The 16119-nt window shown below is 35.9% G+C and overlaps 1 protein-coding gene across 1 annotated transcript; it reads right to left on the bottom strand.

Moving 5' to 3' along the window:
• Positions 1 to 2434: 2434 nt before the first annotated feature.
• Positions 2435 to 14819, bottom strand: LOC128157178 (uncharacterized). The gene is made up of 4 exons (XM_052819608.1): positions 14718 to 14819; positions 9770 to 11473; positions 6745 to 9630; positions 2435 to 6120 (listed from the first exon to the last, which is right to left on the bottom strand). The coding sequence occupies exons 1-4, from the start codon at positions 14764 to 14766 to the stop codon at positions 2891 to 2893; spliced, it is 7869 nt and encodes a 2622-aa protein (XP_052675568.1). The 5' UTR covers positions 14767 to 14819; the 3' UTR covers positions 2435 to 2890.
• Positions 14820 to 16119: the final 1300 nt, after the last annotated feature.

Raw genomic sequence — 16119 nt, 5'->3', positions numbered from 1 at the left:
GTTTCTTATATGGTCAAGATCATGTATTTAAGTCTTGAGTGTCCTTTTTAGATTGATTTAATATAAATAAATGATAATATTTCCCCGTACTTATCGATTTATAAGTAAATTATGTGGAAAATGAAACATTTTCTTGACTTTCCAATTAAAAGTTATTTAATCTAGATATCTATGTTCAATTAAATATATTCTTAAAAAGGAGAAAAAAATCTTATTAAACATTATTTTGAAAGACGATAGGCATTCTGGAAATATTTCATTCGTACCGAATGTTCTCCTTATTTTACTGGATCGTTGATATGCAGGCTTCGTTTTTTTTACAAGATCTGTCCTAAAGATCGAAATATTCCTTCGTCAATTAGAACTATTTTAACAAGATCTTGGACTTTCGGTTGGTCGTAGCTATCAATTTCTTGCGTCAAAACAAGTTAAAATGACGCGGTTTCAAGCGAAATATGCACTGATTGCGTAGTCTTAGCTCAAAAGCCAGACAAATCTTGTTGATTTCAAAGAGCCATGACTGAGTGGCTAGCAATGATATAGACAGTTTCTACGTCACATTGCTGTTTGACACAACTACCCAAAGTCCAACACTGATCGCTGGGGAACTAACAGTAGAAAAAATGAAAAATTGACCACCACGAATTTTAATGATTTTACAGAGTTTGATTTTCAATATAATAATATAATTTCAGTATACATATGCTTCTCGTCTTTGGAAATCTGACGTTCTAATAAATAGCGATCTTTCATGTGCATAAACTTACTGGTATCTGGAGCAATCTTGCATATATAAATCTAAAATTGTACAAAGTTTTTATTATTCAAGTTTAATGTAGTAACCATGAAGATTTTAAGACTAACTTTGCTAGTTGATATCTTCGGTGAACACGTTAGCTCTCAATAACCCCTCCCTTTAAAATTGCGTACCCTACCACCTTAACTTGCACAAAGAGCTACAATGTGCAAACGCATGATATCCCTCTGCTAAGAGAGATAACTCTCACTTGGAGAAGATACTTTAGATAGTCTTACCCGTAGCCTGCATGTGGTCTTGGCAAGAATTTTAATCGTTTATATCTTTATTTCCTTCAGGAAAAGTTCTTTTAATAATGATATAGATGTTCAAAAAAATACATGTATCAAATGCGAAACCTTTTGTTTTCACTTTTCTTAAGGTCAGCATCTAGTAAATATACGACGCCTACAGGTTTATGAAATTCAGGATATAAATTCTTTCATTGATGCTTCATAACAGCAGCTGCGTTTAATAGTGTGTATCGGTGCTTTATTTTAGGCAAACACAATGAAATATTATGTTTTTAACTGTCTATGTAATATGAAAGAAATAAGTAACAAACTCGATGTTTTGTCTATTTTTGTCTTATGAAATATATCTAGAATGCCTGCAGTCTCTCCAAAAACGGTATTAAACAAGCTTTTGACCTTTAAAATGATGTCCAATCGAATATAGGTATGGGTATTACGTTTTTTATGATTTAATGTAGAATGTCAGGAAACTGTTTCATTTTCTACATAATTCTTATAAAGCCATAAAGTACGGGGGAAAAGATTTTTTAACAAATTAACTATGACGTCATAAAGGTGTTGTGGGGCACTTTCATATTGTGGCGTTCTATTTATCCAAACAAACAATGAAATCAATTGTAATTTTATAATAGTTGCTTTCCCATGGTTGTCACTTAACAGCTTAGCGTAGTGGGTAAAAGGGTTCACTACAAACCTCAGTCATGACTTTGATTCTCGCTGTGGATTTTAAAATGTTTACCTTTCCCAAAAATTTTCACACGTATTTTTTGGTAAAATAATGCAAAATTTGCAAATTCTAAACCGGTGAAAGTATTTTAATTATATTGTACTTTAGGTCACATTAATATCGACAGTTGCCCCATACCACCTTGACAACATATCAGAATAGTGATAGGTAATTGGCTGACCACTAAGCCACTCTGCTTGTCTCGATAGGTCTTGGTTTTTTTCCCATGCCCGGAATTCTTGCGTCACTAGCAAACTGTGCACACATCTTCCAATAGAGTTTACACGAGTGCGATCAGAATTCCGTCATTAGAAAAAGAAAAGAAAAACACACTCATACACAAAAAATAATTACAGAGATTATGTAATAACTAACGAACAATAATCATGAAAGTAATATAATTATTGTAATAATATAAGCAATATTCATTAGTGAAATATTGTCAACCGAAGAATGACCTATATTTTCGCGAAAAAGATTGAGAAGGCAGATGGCGTAATATAAATACTTCACATTTATATTTCTTTGAAAAGGGTGATTTTTAAAAATAATTTTGCGTTAATTTTGTTTTCTTTCACGTATAAAATATACATTAATGTCCTAAACATTTATTATAATGTTGTATCTGCTGATGATGAATGGAACTATATTTTTCAGCGCAATTGTGTAAAGAGTCCCTGACTTTAGTAATATATCTTGAGTAGATAGTAAGCACTGACTGAATATATTTAAAAATGCCTGTATGAAATTGTGTAAATAGAACGTGTAAAAGATTGAAATTAAGTAGGATGAATGTAACTTTCCCTGACAAATTTTAGTAATTTAAACCATAATTTGGATACATGTACGTCCAAGAAATATTGCTTCATTCAGTATTTTATTACGGGTGAAATTCTATAAAAGTACAATACTATGATTAATAAAAACAATGCATGATATATTTCAAATTGAATAATGAGATGACAAATGAAGTGAATGAATAAACATGCTACTCATAATGAAAGAATTTGATTACAACTGTACAAAGTAAAAGCAGTTTAAAATAAATACTTTATTTTACACTCGAAGATAAACCCTGAATCCCAAGTTACAAATCTCTTCTCGACCATACGTCTATTTAGGCTGCATGTGGTTGTTTGCTGCTCTTTTAGGGATAAAGAAATCCCCGAGATTTTTCCTCGTGTTCGAATTTCCGGTGATTGAGGACGAAGGTTGAACATAATGGGCATTACTGGACGCTAGCCTTTGTTGGCTTACTTCGAAACGACTAGCTTTGCCGGTCTGAATGCTCTTCTCGTGGATGACATTGTCTATCACGGACTCTTGTTCGGGCGTGTTTCCATCCAGCTGTCCGTTCTCCACCCCAAGAATTTTCTCTAACCTTCTTTTCTTGTGATGTGGTAAATCACCAACCGGCAGTTGTCGCATTAAAGCCAACAACTGAGGACTGATAGAGAAATGGTCGTTTCCGGTATCAAAGACAGGTATCTTTGTGGTACTCGGAGTGTTCAGTTGGATCGGTAACGGCGTCGTCTGGTATGTTTGTTTCTGAGCTGGTAGACGTTGTGTCATTCTAGGTTCTGTGCTATGGCCTGTGTGTTGAGAAATAACAACCGCGCCATGATGAGTTGAGTGTTGTTGAAAAGGATTTGTTTTAGTTATGTCTATGTCTTTCAATCCTTTGCCGCTATTGCCATGGTTTTGAATCGCGTTTTGGCCGGGAGGACGATGTTGCGAGTTTTGTTGTAAACCTTGGTTAACATTTGTGTAATGCTGAGGAGCATTGTGATAATGAGGATAATTTCGTGAAGCAATTGGCGTGTCTGGAGGTTGCTTACGACTGAATGTGTTGATTTTGTTGTTACTAGGAACGCGCTGAGAACGCTGACCTTGATTCTGTCTTGGTTGTTGTTGGATCCTGTTATGTGAGTTATGGCGTACATTTTGTGGTGGCTTTAGTCCAACTTGTTGTCTTGTTTTAAGCGTGGTTGTTCCCGCGTTAGGCTGGCCGGTGCTTGCAACATTTTTTGACGAATTTTGACTTAATTTACTTGGATGAGTTGGTCGCACAAGACGTTGGGATGTCTTCTGGTTGTGATGCGACTGTTGCGTGCCAATGTTAAAATTTGACGATGCATGTTTTGAAACAGCAAAACCAGACCTTACCATCGGATTCTGTTTCACAGGTTTATATCCTGGATTCGCTTTATTTGAAGCTAATAAGTTTGAGGGTGTCCATTGTATAGGTTTATTAGATGTTTCCATAGCGTTTAGGGTACCGTGTGTACCACTTGATTTGGAAAGATTGGTGACAGGGTTCACATTGCTTGATGATGGCTGTGTTATTCGCTGTCCCTGGTGTTTAAAGCTTGATGGGCTTGGACTATAAATTTGATTGGAATGTTTCTTTAACTGATTAGAAAACGTTTGAGTAAGACTGTTTCCTTGCACCTCAATAGCCGGCTCTTTGTGGTAATGCCCTATCTTTCCAATCGTTTGTTGGGTGTGTTGATGATGTTGAACATTGTTATTTCGGGACTGCCAGCTTGGGGTCGTTGGCCCCTGTACTACAGAGCGGCTGGTGGGTTTCGTTGGAGCTGTTTGAATAATCATTGAAGGGTCATTTCGAACAATCTTTCCATAAGGAGGAGCAAACTTGTCTTTATTGTCAAAGTTCTGTCCGACGATGTTGTAGGCAGGGGAATTTTCGGCTGGTCTAAATGAACTCAGGGACAGCGAAGCTTGATGGACGTAATCTCCTGAGGGTGGTTTTCCAGGTGTTTGTGTTTTTCTAGAATGCGTAGTATGAAATTGTTCTTTTCGTTGATATTGTATACGTGAATTGTTTATATATTGGTAAGCAGTGGGTACTATGTCGTTCTGTTTATGATCTAAAATGGTTGAATCCATTGTCGGATTTTTCACTAACATATTTTCTCTCGTATTTTGATGCAAATGTTTATTGTTTACAAATGTGTTTTGAGATGGAGACTGGATATGTTTGTATTCGTGTTTATGAACATGATTTTGATTCCACGCACGGCGAGACGATGAAAGGTGGCCAGAAGGCATATTTACAAACCGCTGGTGTAAAGGTGTTCCAATTGTTGGTTTAATGGTAGGTTTGACTGAATGAGAGACTGTTGTTTTGGGAGAATGGGTGTGACTTCCCATGGATAATCCAGACAAAGAAAATGTAAAAGGAGTTTGTTTCCTTTGGGACAATTTAAAGTTGTTTGTTGGGTTTGGAGTCTGCTTCTTTTGTTTGTTAAGGTCTATTGACTGTGTAGGTGTAGATTGTGTAGTGGGTTGCATGTTTTTTACTTGTTGTACTTGGTTAACTATCGCCTTTCCTGAATGGATTGCATCTAATGATATACTATTTTTCTTTTCACGTTGCGTATTCTGTCCAATGAAATCGTTCTTTTCTGGAATTTCTAGAATCACCCCTCTTTTTACACTATTATCTGGTAACTTTACGGGGGCCTTTGACATTTTTATATCACTGAGTCCATGATTGATATCTTCACTGGCCGCCATAATAAAATTTGTAAGTGACAAAGGATCTATTTCTTCAAAAACTATTCCAGTATTTGACGTTTTTTGAGGTCCAATGTATGGTGTAGCACTTAGGGCTGGACCTGCTTTGTCTTTCCCAGCTTCAGCTCTTGCTAGGCTGTTTGGAGCAGCTGATATTGAACCTGAATATCCAGCTGCTATGGGCTCCACTTTCGTCGGTTGACTCTCAACGTTATTCATGAACATTGATGCAGGGCTGTTGAGAGAAAATGCAAATTTCACAAATGAAGAAGAATCTTTCATTTGGTTGTAGTTAGGTGGAGCTAAAGACAACGCGTTTCCTGTGTAATGGGATGATTTTGGTTCATAAGATCCAAACTCTTTTTTCTTATCTGCTTTTGGAAGCTGTGATTTTCCAATAGGAGTGGTTCTCATGTGGTTTGCAACATGTGTTGTAGTTGATGGCGATTTCTTTTCATTGATTTGACTGTTTTTATTGTTTTGCGGCGGGACAATAGATAATCTACTTTCAATATTTTTTGCTGGCTTCGATTCCTTGACTACTCCACTCTGGGAATTCAAGATAAGAGTTTTATATTCAGTTTTGTTGGGTTGATCGTAAGCTTTTGTTTCTGGTATGGCTTTTGCCAGATACCCAGTTTTTAAGCTTTGACCATGACTTTTAAGATGCATATGATCATAATGACTCTTCTTTTTTACGATTTCATTGGTTTGTGCTAGGTCTTGCGTACGGCCAGTGGGTAGGGGTAATATAACTATCCGCCGAACTGTGTTATATATTGGTCTTTCAGATTTAGGACCTCCTGAAATAGTTATGTTCATCAATGAAAGGCATGACAGATAACAACGATAAGTTCTTTCATGGTGTTGTTTTAATAACATCAGTCAAAATACTGAATATTTAACAAAGGCAAAATGAGTAATAACATTATTTTACAAACTGAAATAGATTCTATTTTGAATTACAATACTGTATAATTCGTATAATTATGCACACATTATTAAACTGCCTATATGATACATTTTTCTTTTTACAATCAGTTCCTATTGAATGAAAAATCTGTCCACTGTATATAAATATTGGAAATGGATATTAATAAGCTTCCACGTCCCATCTCCCATTCATCAGACATGCGACTCACAAGACCGAGGAGGATCAACAGATGTGTTTTATGGATTTGGTGTGATGTTTTCCATTGGTGAAGAACCAAATATAAACCAGATCACCGATTAATAAAAGTTTCAACACCAAGTTTAAGATTGTCGAGATGCTCTGAGTCTTGAAATGATTAATGCACAAAGTAAAGCACACACAAGTGTTACAACTGTCAACATTTGCAGCATCAGTGATTAGTTGCGCGCATGCGGGATGCTGGTGACAAAATGCGTGCGCCGCTATCCTCAGTAATAGTCATGTGATTTAATACCTAATGATAAGGAGTTATCCGTAAAAGATGTATCAACGGTTCGCTTATATCCTTGCCTTTGTAGATTTTGTTGATGTGCAAGAGACCCTGCCGATCCGTCATTCTTTACAGTAATTTGAACTCCATGTGTGTTAGAAGTCCGTAGTTTGACAGGGGCTGTCTCCACGAAATTTTGGCGCTTTGGAAAACCAGACATTGATTTTCTGGCAACATATGATGGTCTTCTTACTGATCCATTCGGGCGAAAAGTTTTATGGTGGTGCTTATGCACAGACGAAGTACTTAGTGAGTTCCCAGCAAACAGTTGCGGAGAATTGTTCATTCGACCTGGGGCAAATATCCTATTTACTACATTTGCAATATTAGGTATTTCTGGTTGGTGTGTAAAGTGTACAGGCTTTTGAAAAAATCTCCCAAGTTTTGTCATACCTATATCCTGAATGACATTTGGGTGAACAGGACCCATTAACAAAGAGCCAGGATTGGCCATATCGGCAGTGCTTGGTCCCATAAAATGATGAGCACCGGAGAGAGATCCCAAACCCCCATATAAATCTACGCGATTACCCCGTTTTTTATTGTATGAAAGAGAATGTAAAGGCGTGTCTACAAACATCTGATTTAATGGATGATGTGGACTATGGGGATGGTGGGGACCCATATTTCCGTGCATGTTTGGTGGACTGAGCAAACTTCGCCTTCGTCGGTGTGCTCGTGACATTCCTAGTGGATTTGTCAGAGAAGGTTTAGTTTTGTCACCCCAGAAAACTACTGTATTTTGCGATAAAGAAGCAGATTGTTGAGGTCTAGACAACGTACTTGGGTGGGACAAAGAAGATCTCGATTGAGGGAGTAAGTCAGATAGTCTTCGATCGCTTACTCGCCCTGTTGCAATAAGTTGTTCTCTCATTCTCCTGATTTCTAGAAGTTTCCTTAGAATAGCAGATTTATCTAAACTTGTTTTCCCAAACCTATTATTGCCAATTTCAGATTTCTGATTTGGTTGAGATATGGCAAAAGAATTGGAAGCTCTTTGATTAGGAACATTATTTCGGGGAATGGCAAAATTGGACCTTTGTGTCTGAACGTTAGGTGATGAGTTATTTGGCACGTTAATTCTAGGTGTGTTCTTGTTGGAATTTTGAACATTTGAACTTGGAGGGGGTAATTGTTGAGGAATGTGCAAAGATAGGGGTGGTAAATCAAAAGTTGGTACTTCTTTTGGTAATATCGTGTTGATGTTCTTTTGAGTTTGTGAGCTATTAACATCAAAAAAGTTAGTTGGCTTGGGTTCAGTTCCGATAACTTTAGTTTCTTGGTGCACTTGTAATGGAGTTTCATTGGGAAGGATTATTGCAATGCCCTCAAGTTTATTTTGAATAGATTTTGGCGTTGGTGTGGTTGGAACTTCCTGAATCGTGTTAAGGTCTTGGGGAAGTGATTGTTTGGGATTATTAGTATTTTGCAGTAAAGCAGTGTCGATAATAACACCCGGGAGGGAGTGTTCTATGTTGGGATTTTCAGTTAAACTATTGGAAATTGTGTTACTACCAGTATTTGTCAGGGAATCGACTTCGGCTCTAGTGTTAGTTGGCTCAGGTATCTCAAATGTATTAGTATTTGAAGCCTTCAACACAGGGACTGTATTTGAAGATTCTGGAACAGACAAAACAAAATTTGCTTGTGCCACCTGCGTTTCTGTGTTTTTGTTCAAAACATTTTCATAAGTCGGGGTTATGACATTTTCGGCCTCCGAAAATGTATTTCTGCTAACTTGCTGAAATACTGGCAGACTGTTTGGTTCGTCGAGACTTTTAACCGGATTTTGCCTTGATGTTTGAATTAGATTGCTATCTACAGAAACTGTGTCAACAGGAGTTTTGTTAACAATGTCGTTTTTGAAAAAGGTGTTTTGAGATTGTTTTTGGAAAAGTGGGGTAATGTTTGATTCTGAATTTTGCTCGGCTGGTTTGGCAATTAGATGATCTGTGACGGTTTTAATTTGATTTCCATTTTCAAAGTTTTCAGAGGGCAGCTTTTTGTATGGAGATTGGTCAAGTTTTGATTCAGAGGCAACCTTAAAAGATGTCTGCGGGATCAAATTTGTTTCTGTTGGGACATCTAATGAGAGGGTATCCGATTTCGAACTTAGAACTGATTTGATCTCACCTAACGACTTTGGGTCTGTAAGAGGTATGTAGGGGTCACTAGTTATTTCCTCATTAGCACTGAGCTCAGGGATACTTGTTTTAACGGTGTCTGAACTGCTTAAATCAGGATAAGTAGTTTTTACATTAGCTGAGATATGGTCATTGTTGACAGGGCTTGTAATAGACCCTTTGGATGTTAGGGGTGTTTCAGGTACATTGGAGACCTCAGATTGGACCACTGGTGCAGATATTAAGGGACTAGTATTAGATAGGCCGGCTTTTGCGGTCTTTTCTTTCTGTGTGTTAAATGAATTTTCAAAATTTTCTTCCTCTATTTTGTTTGATTCTTTTAGAGCAGGATCTTCGATGACTGGGGGTAAGAAAGTAGCGTGTATATGTTCGGGGGCTTCCTCTATTACATTTTCTATCTTTGCCTTTTCTATATTTGAATCTATCATTACGTTTGCATTGCTGTCACTGGTTGATATTTTTATATCATTATCCAAAGGCTCTATTTCATTTTGCTTTAGGCTATGAGATTTCTGCTTTGAGATCGCTGATATTTTTTCTTTTTTCTCTAGAACTATAGAAGGAACAGGGGCATTTATGGCCGATTTTGAATTTTCTACAACTGTTTGCTGAGAGTTCTTACTATTAGTCATGTCTTGAACTGACGATGTTTTTGGTGCAGATTTAAAATGACTTTTCGCCAGAGCTGAATCAGAAATATAAGTATCTGAAATATAATAAAAGTATTTTATTTGTGTTAACATTCATTATTTCTGCCTTGTAAAGTATACGCGATATGATACAACGTTTGTCCTATTGAATTATAATAAATATTTTTAGACAAAATAATTAAGACAGTTGCTTACCTTTACTGCTTTCAACCATAGGTAATAAGGATTTGTGCCTGCCTTTGTCGGATTTCTTTATTTTTTGTTTTATGATATCATTCTCCATCATTTGGGGATTTGCCATCTCTGCTGTTGACGAAAGTGGGATATTGCTGTGCAGAGATTTCGTTCCGACTTGATCTACAGGCATATGCTTCAATTCATAGTGCAATGGTGTTTTAGTGTTTATAGGTTTACTGGGAATTTGACTGATTGCATTTTTGTATTTCCTGACCCATTTTATAAGAAGTTCTTTCGCTTTTGAAGACACTTTTAACTTTTTGCTTCCAGATCGAGACGCAAGACGCTGAATCACTAGGATGATCTTTTTTACTCGACTGGATTCATCGTGTGTCATTTCAGCAGACGTCACAGAAGGTGCCATTGGGGGAGACGACAATTTCAACATTCCCATACCACCTGGTGATGTATGGATGGTTTTTGTTTGCAAAACACTATGAGCTTGGTCTTTTGTAATGTAAGGGACATCCTTCTCCTGGCTTGGAGATGACAGACTAAAAGATTTGGGAGGGGCGGGTGCAGAGTACGCCACTGCTGTAACAGAGGATTCTTTTGGTTTGCTAACAACTGGGGCAGAAGCTGTATTCACACTACCCGATAAAGAGGTTTTCACGACTGTTGGAACAGGTTCTCTCGCAGTGTTTTGTCGTTCTCGAAGCTTCTTGAAATTATTTAAACGTTGTCTTAAAATACTTAGTCTTTGAAACAATGCCTGTGTTCTCATGTGAACAGGAATGTGATCAATGTTGAGTTTAAGTTCCGGTGTTATCCGGGTATCCACTGGTACATTGCTACCATCAGACATTGGTACAACCTTTACATCGCTTTTCACTTTGGTAACCACGACAACAGGAGGTGTGGGAGGGGGGTGTGAAATCTGAACTTTAACGACCGGTGGCTGGGCTTTAGGGGGAGGAATATACGGGTTGCTTATCTGGGGAGGAATTGGTTTGCTTATCACCTGATGTTGTTTCTGTACTTGTGGAGTAACTGGTTTGCTGATAACTGGAGGACTATACACAGGTGGTCTAACTGACTGGTTAGGTATAGGTCTAACTGACTGGTTAGGTATAGGTCTAACTGACTGGTTAGGTATAGGCCGCGGACTATACACAGGTGGTCTAACTGACTGGTTAGGTATAGGCCGCTTTGGTGCTTGTACAACTTGGATCGTTTTTGGGGCTTCCGCTTTTATTGGTTTCTTTGGCGCTTTCTGAACGGACACTAACTGGCCATCAGTAATAGACGGTAGATTCTTGGTCGGTGCCTTCGTGGTCGGGGGTTTTGTGGTTGTTGACGGCTTAGCAGCGATGGTTGTGATCTTAACCCCAGGGGCCTTCTTCTTCGTTGCTACCACTTCCTTCATTATATCCTTTAAAACAGACATTGTAATCGGTTTGTTGGATTTTTTGTAAGTTCGTAGACGACTGACGAGTTTAATAAGCTGTCTCCTCGATAAGGGTAATTTTCGAAGTTTCCTTATGACTTGCTGAAGCGCTAGTCGCCGGGAGTATTCCTTCCTCGTCGCGTCGTCGTCGTCATCATCATCCTGGTCGTCGCTCTCGTTGCTGTTGGCGGACTGTCGACGACGAGTGTCTCTCTTCTGGCGTTCGTTCACGGAGACCTCTGACATGCTATCTTCACATGACGCTAGTAACATGCCTGGAAACAACAAACAAATATACATTTATGTTTAACATGAACTTTTATTCAAAATAGACAGTAGATTTGTGTACATTCATTTTATATTTCTTTGGTGTATATACTCTGGGAATTTGATGGTTTTATTGAGGAGGCTGATTATTCGGATCAGTTGTTATATCTTTTTATTATATAATGATCGTTCTAACGTATTTACAAAATTTCTTATTAGATCACACTCAAATCGAGTTTTGTTATTGCATGAAATTCAATTACAGTGATCTATTTTAAATTTTGTACAATTAATTATTTGTTGTTTATTTTAGACATCTAAGGCACGAGTTTTTGTATATCAATAATCATGATCATGACCTGTAAGTATAAAGGTTGGTTCTCTGCTTCATTGGTATTCTGTACGATAATGAAGTATGCCATAACTTGTCAGCGCAATAAATGATTGATTGTCATTGTGGCTCTTTCTTCATTCAATTTCAAAAGGAACGTTGATCATGAAATTGTGTTTTATTGAATTAGAAAGACGATAAAAACACGATAGACAATACCTTTTTAGAAATGACAAGCTCTCTGATTATTTCTGTTTTCAATTATGTGCGGTATGAGATGTCAGTTTTTGCGTCATTATACATGTACGTGGTGAATATGTCAGGATTTTGATCTAGGATGGTGTTCGAATGATGTGACAAATAAAGACACGGGGAACACCTAACTGACCATTTATTACCATTTATCCAGGTGTGGGTCTATTTCTTTTACATCATTAGTGAACAATACCCAGGTGTGTTATATTTTATATGTAACATTGTGTATGCAGGGTGATGGAATTCATCACCGATCAATCAAGAGATCGATATGATTGATGTGATTGATCTAGGAGGGTTGCTGCTTTAAAGGTTGTGAAAAAACAATGTTTCTGTTGTATATTTATACTTGGAGAACCCTATTGATAACTTAATTTTTACTTTTAATGAGATTGATGCAGACTTTATGCATTACATACTCAATCATGATAATAATGAGAAAAATCCCGAGGACAATCGAAACAGGTCATTTAGTTTTAGAAAGAACACATGGTATACCCCAAACAATGGTGGCTCGGTTTTAAAATAGATCAATGGGTGAAGCAGAAAGTTCAATTTCAATTTAATTAGATGCGAATTAATTATATCATCTGACATGACTTTAATGTCTTTGTATTCGCGGTTTCTCCCTTTTTCCGGCTTTATTCGCTATGACGGATTCTGCACACGTACGTACAGGAATAATTCCCTGATATAGGATTGACATGAAACCTGACAAGCTAATAATGATATGATGATAATTATTATGAGGGTCAAATTGACAAGAAGATTTCCTCTTGCGAAAGGCGGCTTGTATAACTGACATGAAGTTAAAGTTACAGGAAATCCAATCAACACAGTGATATCGAAATCGTAAAATGTGCTGAAATTTCAGAAAAAAGAAACAAATTTCGGCAACAAAACACCAACATACGGCTGACCTTTAGGTGACATTCTTATGAGAATACATAATGCAGTATGATAATAAAACAAATTTGATCTTATTTCAATAAATTTAAAAATCTTATTAAGTCTAATAGCGGTATAATTGATGAATTAAATTCACCAAAAAACTACCATCCGGCTGCACATATTACAATCAAACGTGTCTCTACCTGAATATCAAGTCTGCAATCTAAATTCTACGTTAATGTTCTGTCTCCAGCATTTACCGATAGACTGTCTGTGTGTCTCTCAGTATTTCAAAAAGACGTCACTTATCATCGACTTAAGGAAGGAGTCTTTTTATTATCAAACATACTTCTTATAATAAGAAATGCATGAAATTTTGACACAGTCAAACAGATCATATTACTTAATGATTCTATCAGTTTAATTAAATTTGACCTTTTTGTTTTCGGATAAAGGTCAGGTCAAGGTCACTACCTTTTTCCTCAACGTAAAGAGTGATAAAAATAAGTGTAGCTCTTTATAGTTCTGTAGACATTTGTTTAAGATTTGAAGATTCAAATTTTCAATGAAATCATAGGCCATGAGAGTGTCTATCAGCTTATACTACTAAATTGGAATAAATATTTATACTAAAATTGATATTGCTTAGCCCGCATTTCCTCTAATTTTCTTAAATTTTGAAGAAATTTTGATTATTTTTTTATGCTTCCAATAATAAAATATTTCTAATTTTTATGTATTATGAAGACTTTATATAAAGATATAAATTGACAGAAAAGCTAATATATTGACCGTTTCATAAGAGAGAAAAACTGATTTTAGTGATTTTTTTCACAAAAATCAATGTATAGAATGGGCGCTTTAAAAAGCTTATAAAATGTTATTTGATAGGCAAATCATATTTTAAAAACATATTCTGAAACCCAAGTATCATATTACTAGTTCACATTAGTAAAAAAAAATCCAACATTATTGTTATTGTTTTTAAAATGATAAAACACAGACTCAGTATATATATATAATCTGCAGCAATTCTGAATTGCGCAACATGTGATATTTTCCTACGCCAAAAATATAGTCCTTGTTCCATTCTAAACATTGATTACATTTTTCTATGCCAAGTTGTATGATAGTAAAAAGGAAAGAAAAATATACTATTTTAATTTCCTTTCATCTTGATTTAATGAACATTTAATCAAATTTACGTTTGACAAGTCGAAAACCAGAAAAGACTCCTTCCCTAATAACGTCACTATATGCAAAACTGGGTCTAGATTTTTTTTCAAATTTTATTCAAAATGCGAAAGAAATATCCATTAAAAGTATACGATAGAATACAAAATGATAATATGATAGATTGTCTTCAAATGTTGATATATAAAAAAATCATTTTAGGCGGTCGAACTTATTCCAATCTAATCACTTAACCGAATGAAGAATACGTTTCTTTATAATCTATGAAAAAAAAATTCTGAAAGTTTTCTTGGTGAAACCACAACTAATAATTTTTCAACATTTTGCAATACTGTTTTGAAAATGAACTTCTGTACATATATCATAAAAATTATATGATTCCGGTTGTTATACAAGTATAAATAAAAACATTTTATTTCTGCTTTTCTTCTATAAATAACTTTTTCATCGTCGTAATTCGATAAAAAATGTATATACATTGCGTTGATTTACTTCTTCAAAATAATCTAAATTTTAAAGATTTAAAATGGGTAATTTAAAAGTTAGTACTAACTGTTAAAAAAATGGAGTTATTTACTTACATGAAAAAAGACATCCCAAAGAAAACAGAAAGATAGTCCGAAACTTCATTTTGTTAAGAGCGAAAGTCGAGCGCGTCAAAATCCTAGCGTGAACGTCGCATACCTGCCGAAGAAATGATCAAAACTATATTAATATTAATAACGACATTAATTAATCCGGGACTGTCAGAAAAATGTTCCATCATTAACATTGAGTGCACGGTGACTGCTCATTTACATATTTCAATTATTCTAATGATCAGCCTGTATATCGTATTTGATAGTGGGATAAATGTCGGGTGAAGGAATGATCTTAGCTGAAAAAGACATCTTAAAAATCTATTAAAACACGGAAGTTTTACAAATCATATTTTCAGACATGTCAATTAAGATCTTTTTTCGCTAAATTTGATGATAAAAGCCTCGTGAATTGCCATACAAATCTCTATCCAGGTGTAAAACTCCTATTCCCGATTTGTCCGAATTCCTGTAATTTAATTTAGTCAGTAATGAAGACTTTGACGTTTATATGACGGCCATAATTTTGATTGGAACGGACACACTACTTAACGGTAATAATGAACTAAGCTGTAAAAATGAGCTAAATTTAGCTTTTATTTTTTTTCTTTCGAGATCTGACATGATTTAATTATTATTTCCTAAATAATTTCACATACATGATAATTAATTCGTAACTCTGAACTGTCATGGTTATTGATATTTTGTGTACTTCGTTGGTAAACCAAGCCCTCAACTGGACGAACGAGCAAGAGAGAGACAGACGGACGGACAAAGAGGAAGAGAGACAGAGGGAGAGAGACAGATTTTCGACCTACCTTTATTTTATTTGCTATTCAAAGAAATCGCAGACCTTTAGTATAAGTAAGCAAACAACACAATTGTCAAATAAATGATATGATTTATCTCCAAAAAGACGTTGAACTTTAAAAGGAAAACAAATCTTTAAAGAATTAAGTTTACACAGTTCTACGTAAACTGAACAACACGGAAATTACTTTTATTTATATTACCCATTACATCCATAAAAAAGATGATTAACCACGGAATGAGTTCATATCTCATCTTTTTATAAGATAATGACTTAAGGTATTTGACATTTTCATCCGTATTTCGTGCGTATGAAGAAAAAAAGGTTTCAAACTGACCGCCGAGTTGAAGTCACGATCCAAGCGAACGTGAAATGCCGGGGCAGAGCTAATGAAAAAGACCTTCAAATATCAACGTAAACTCAGCATTTTGGAGTCCACTTTGAATCAAAGTACTGAAGTACTGAAAGCCGGGCTCTTTTGGTGTGACTTTATGCATATTGTGTAGTAAAGACTGAAAATCTCTCTCTCTCTCTCTCTCTCTCTCTCTCTCTCTCTCTCTCTCTCTCTCTCTCTCTCTCTCTCTCTCTCTCTTT

This window comes from Crassostrea angulata, chromosome 7, assembly GCF_025612915.1.
Source record: "Crassostrea angulata isolate pt1a10 chromosome 7, ASM2561291v2, whole genome shotgun sequence".
Classification (NCBI taxonomy): Eukaryota; Metazoa; Mollusca; class Bivalvia; order Ostreida; family Ostreidae; genus Magallana; species Magallana angulata.
Note: the sequence above shows the minus strand (reverse complement) of the source record. Positions and strands in the feature narration are given on the sequence as shown.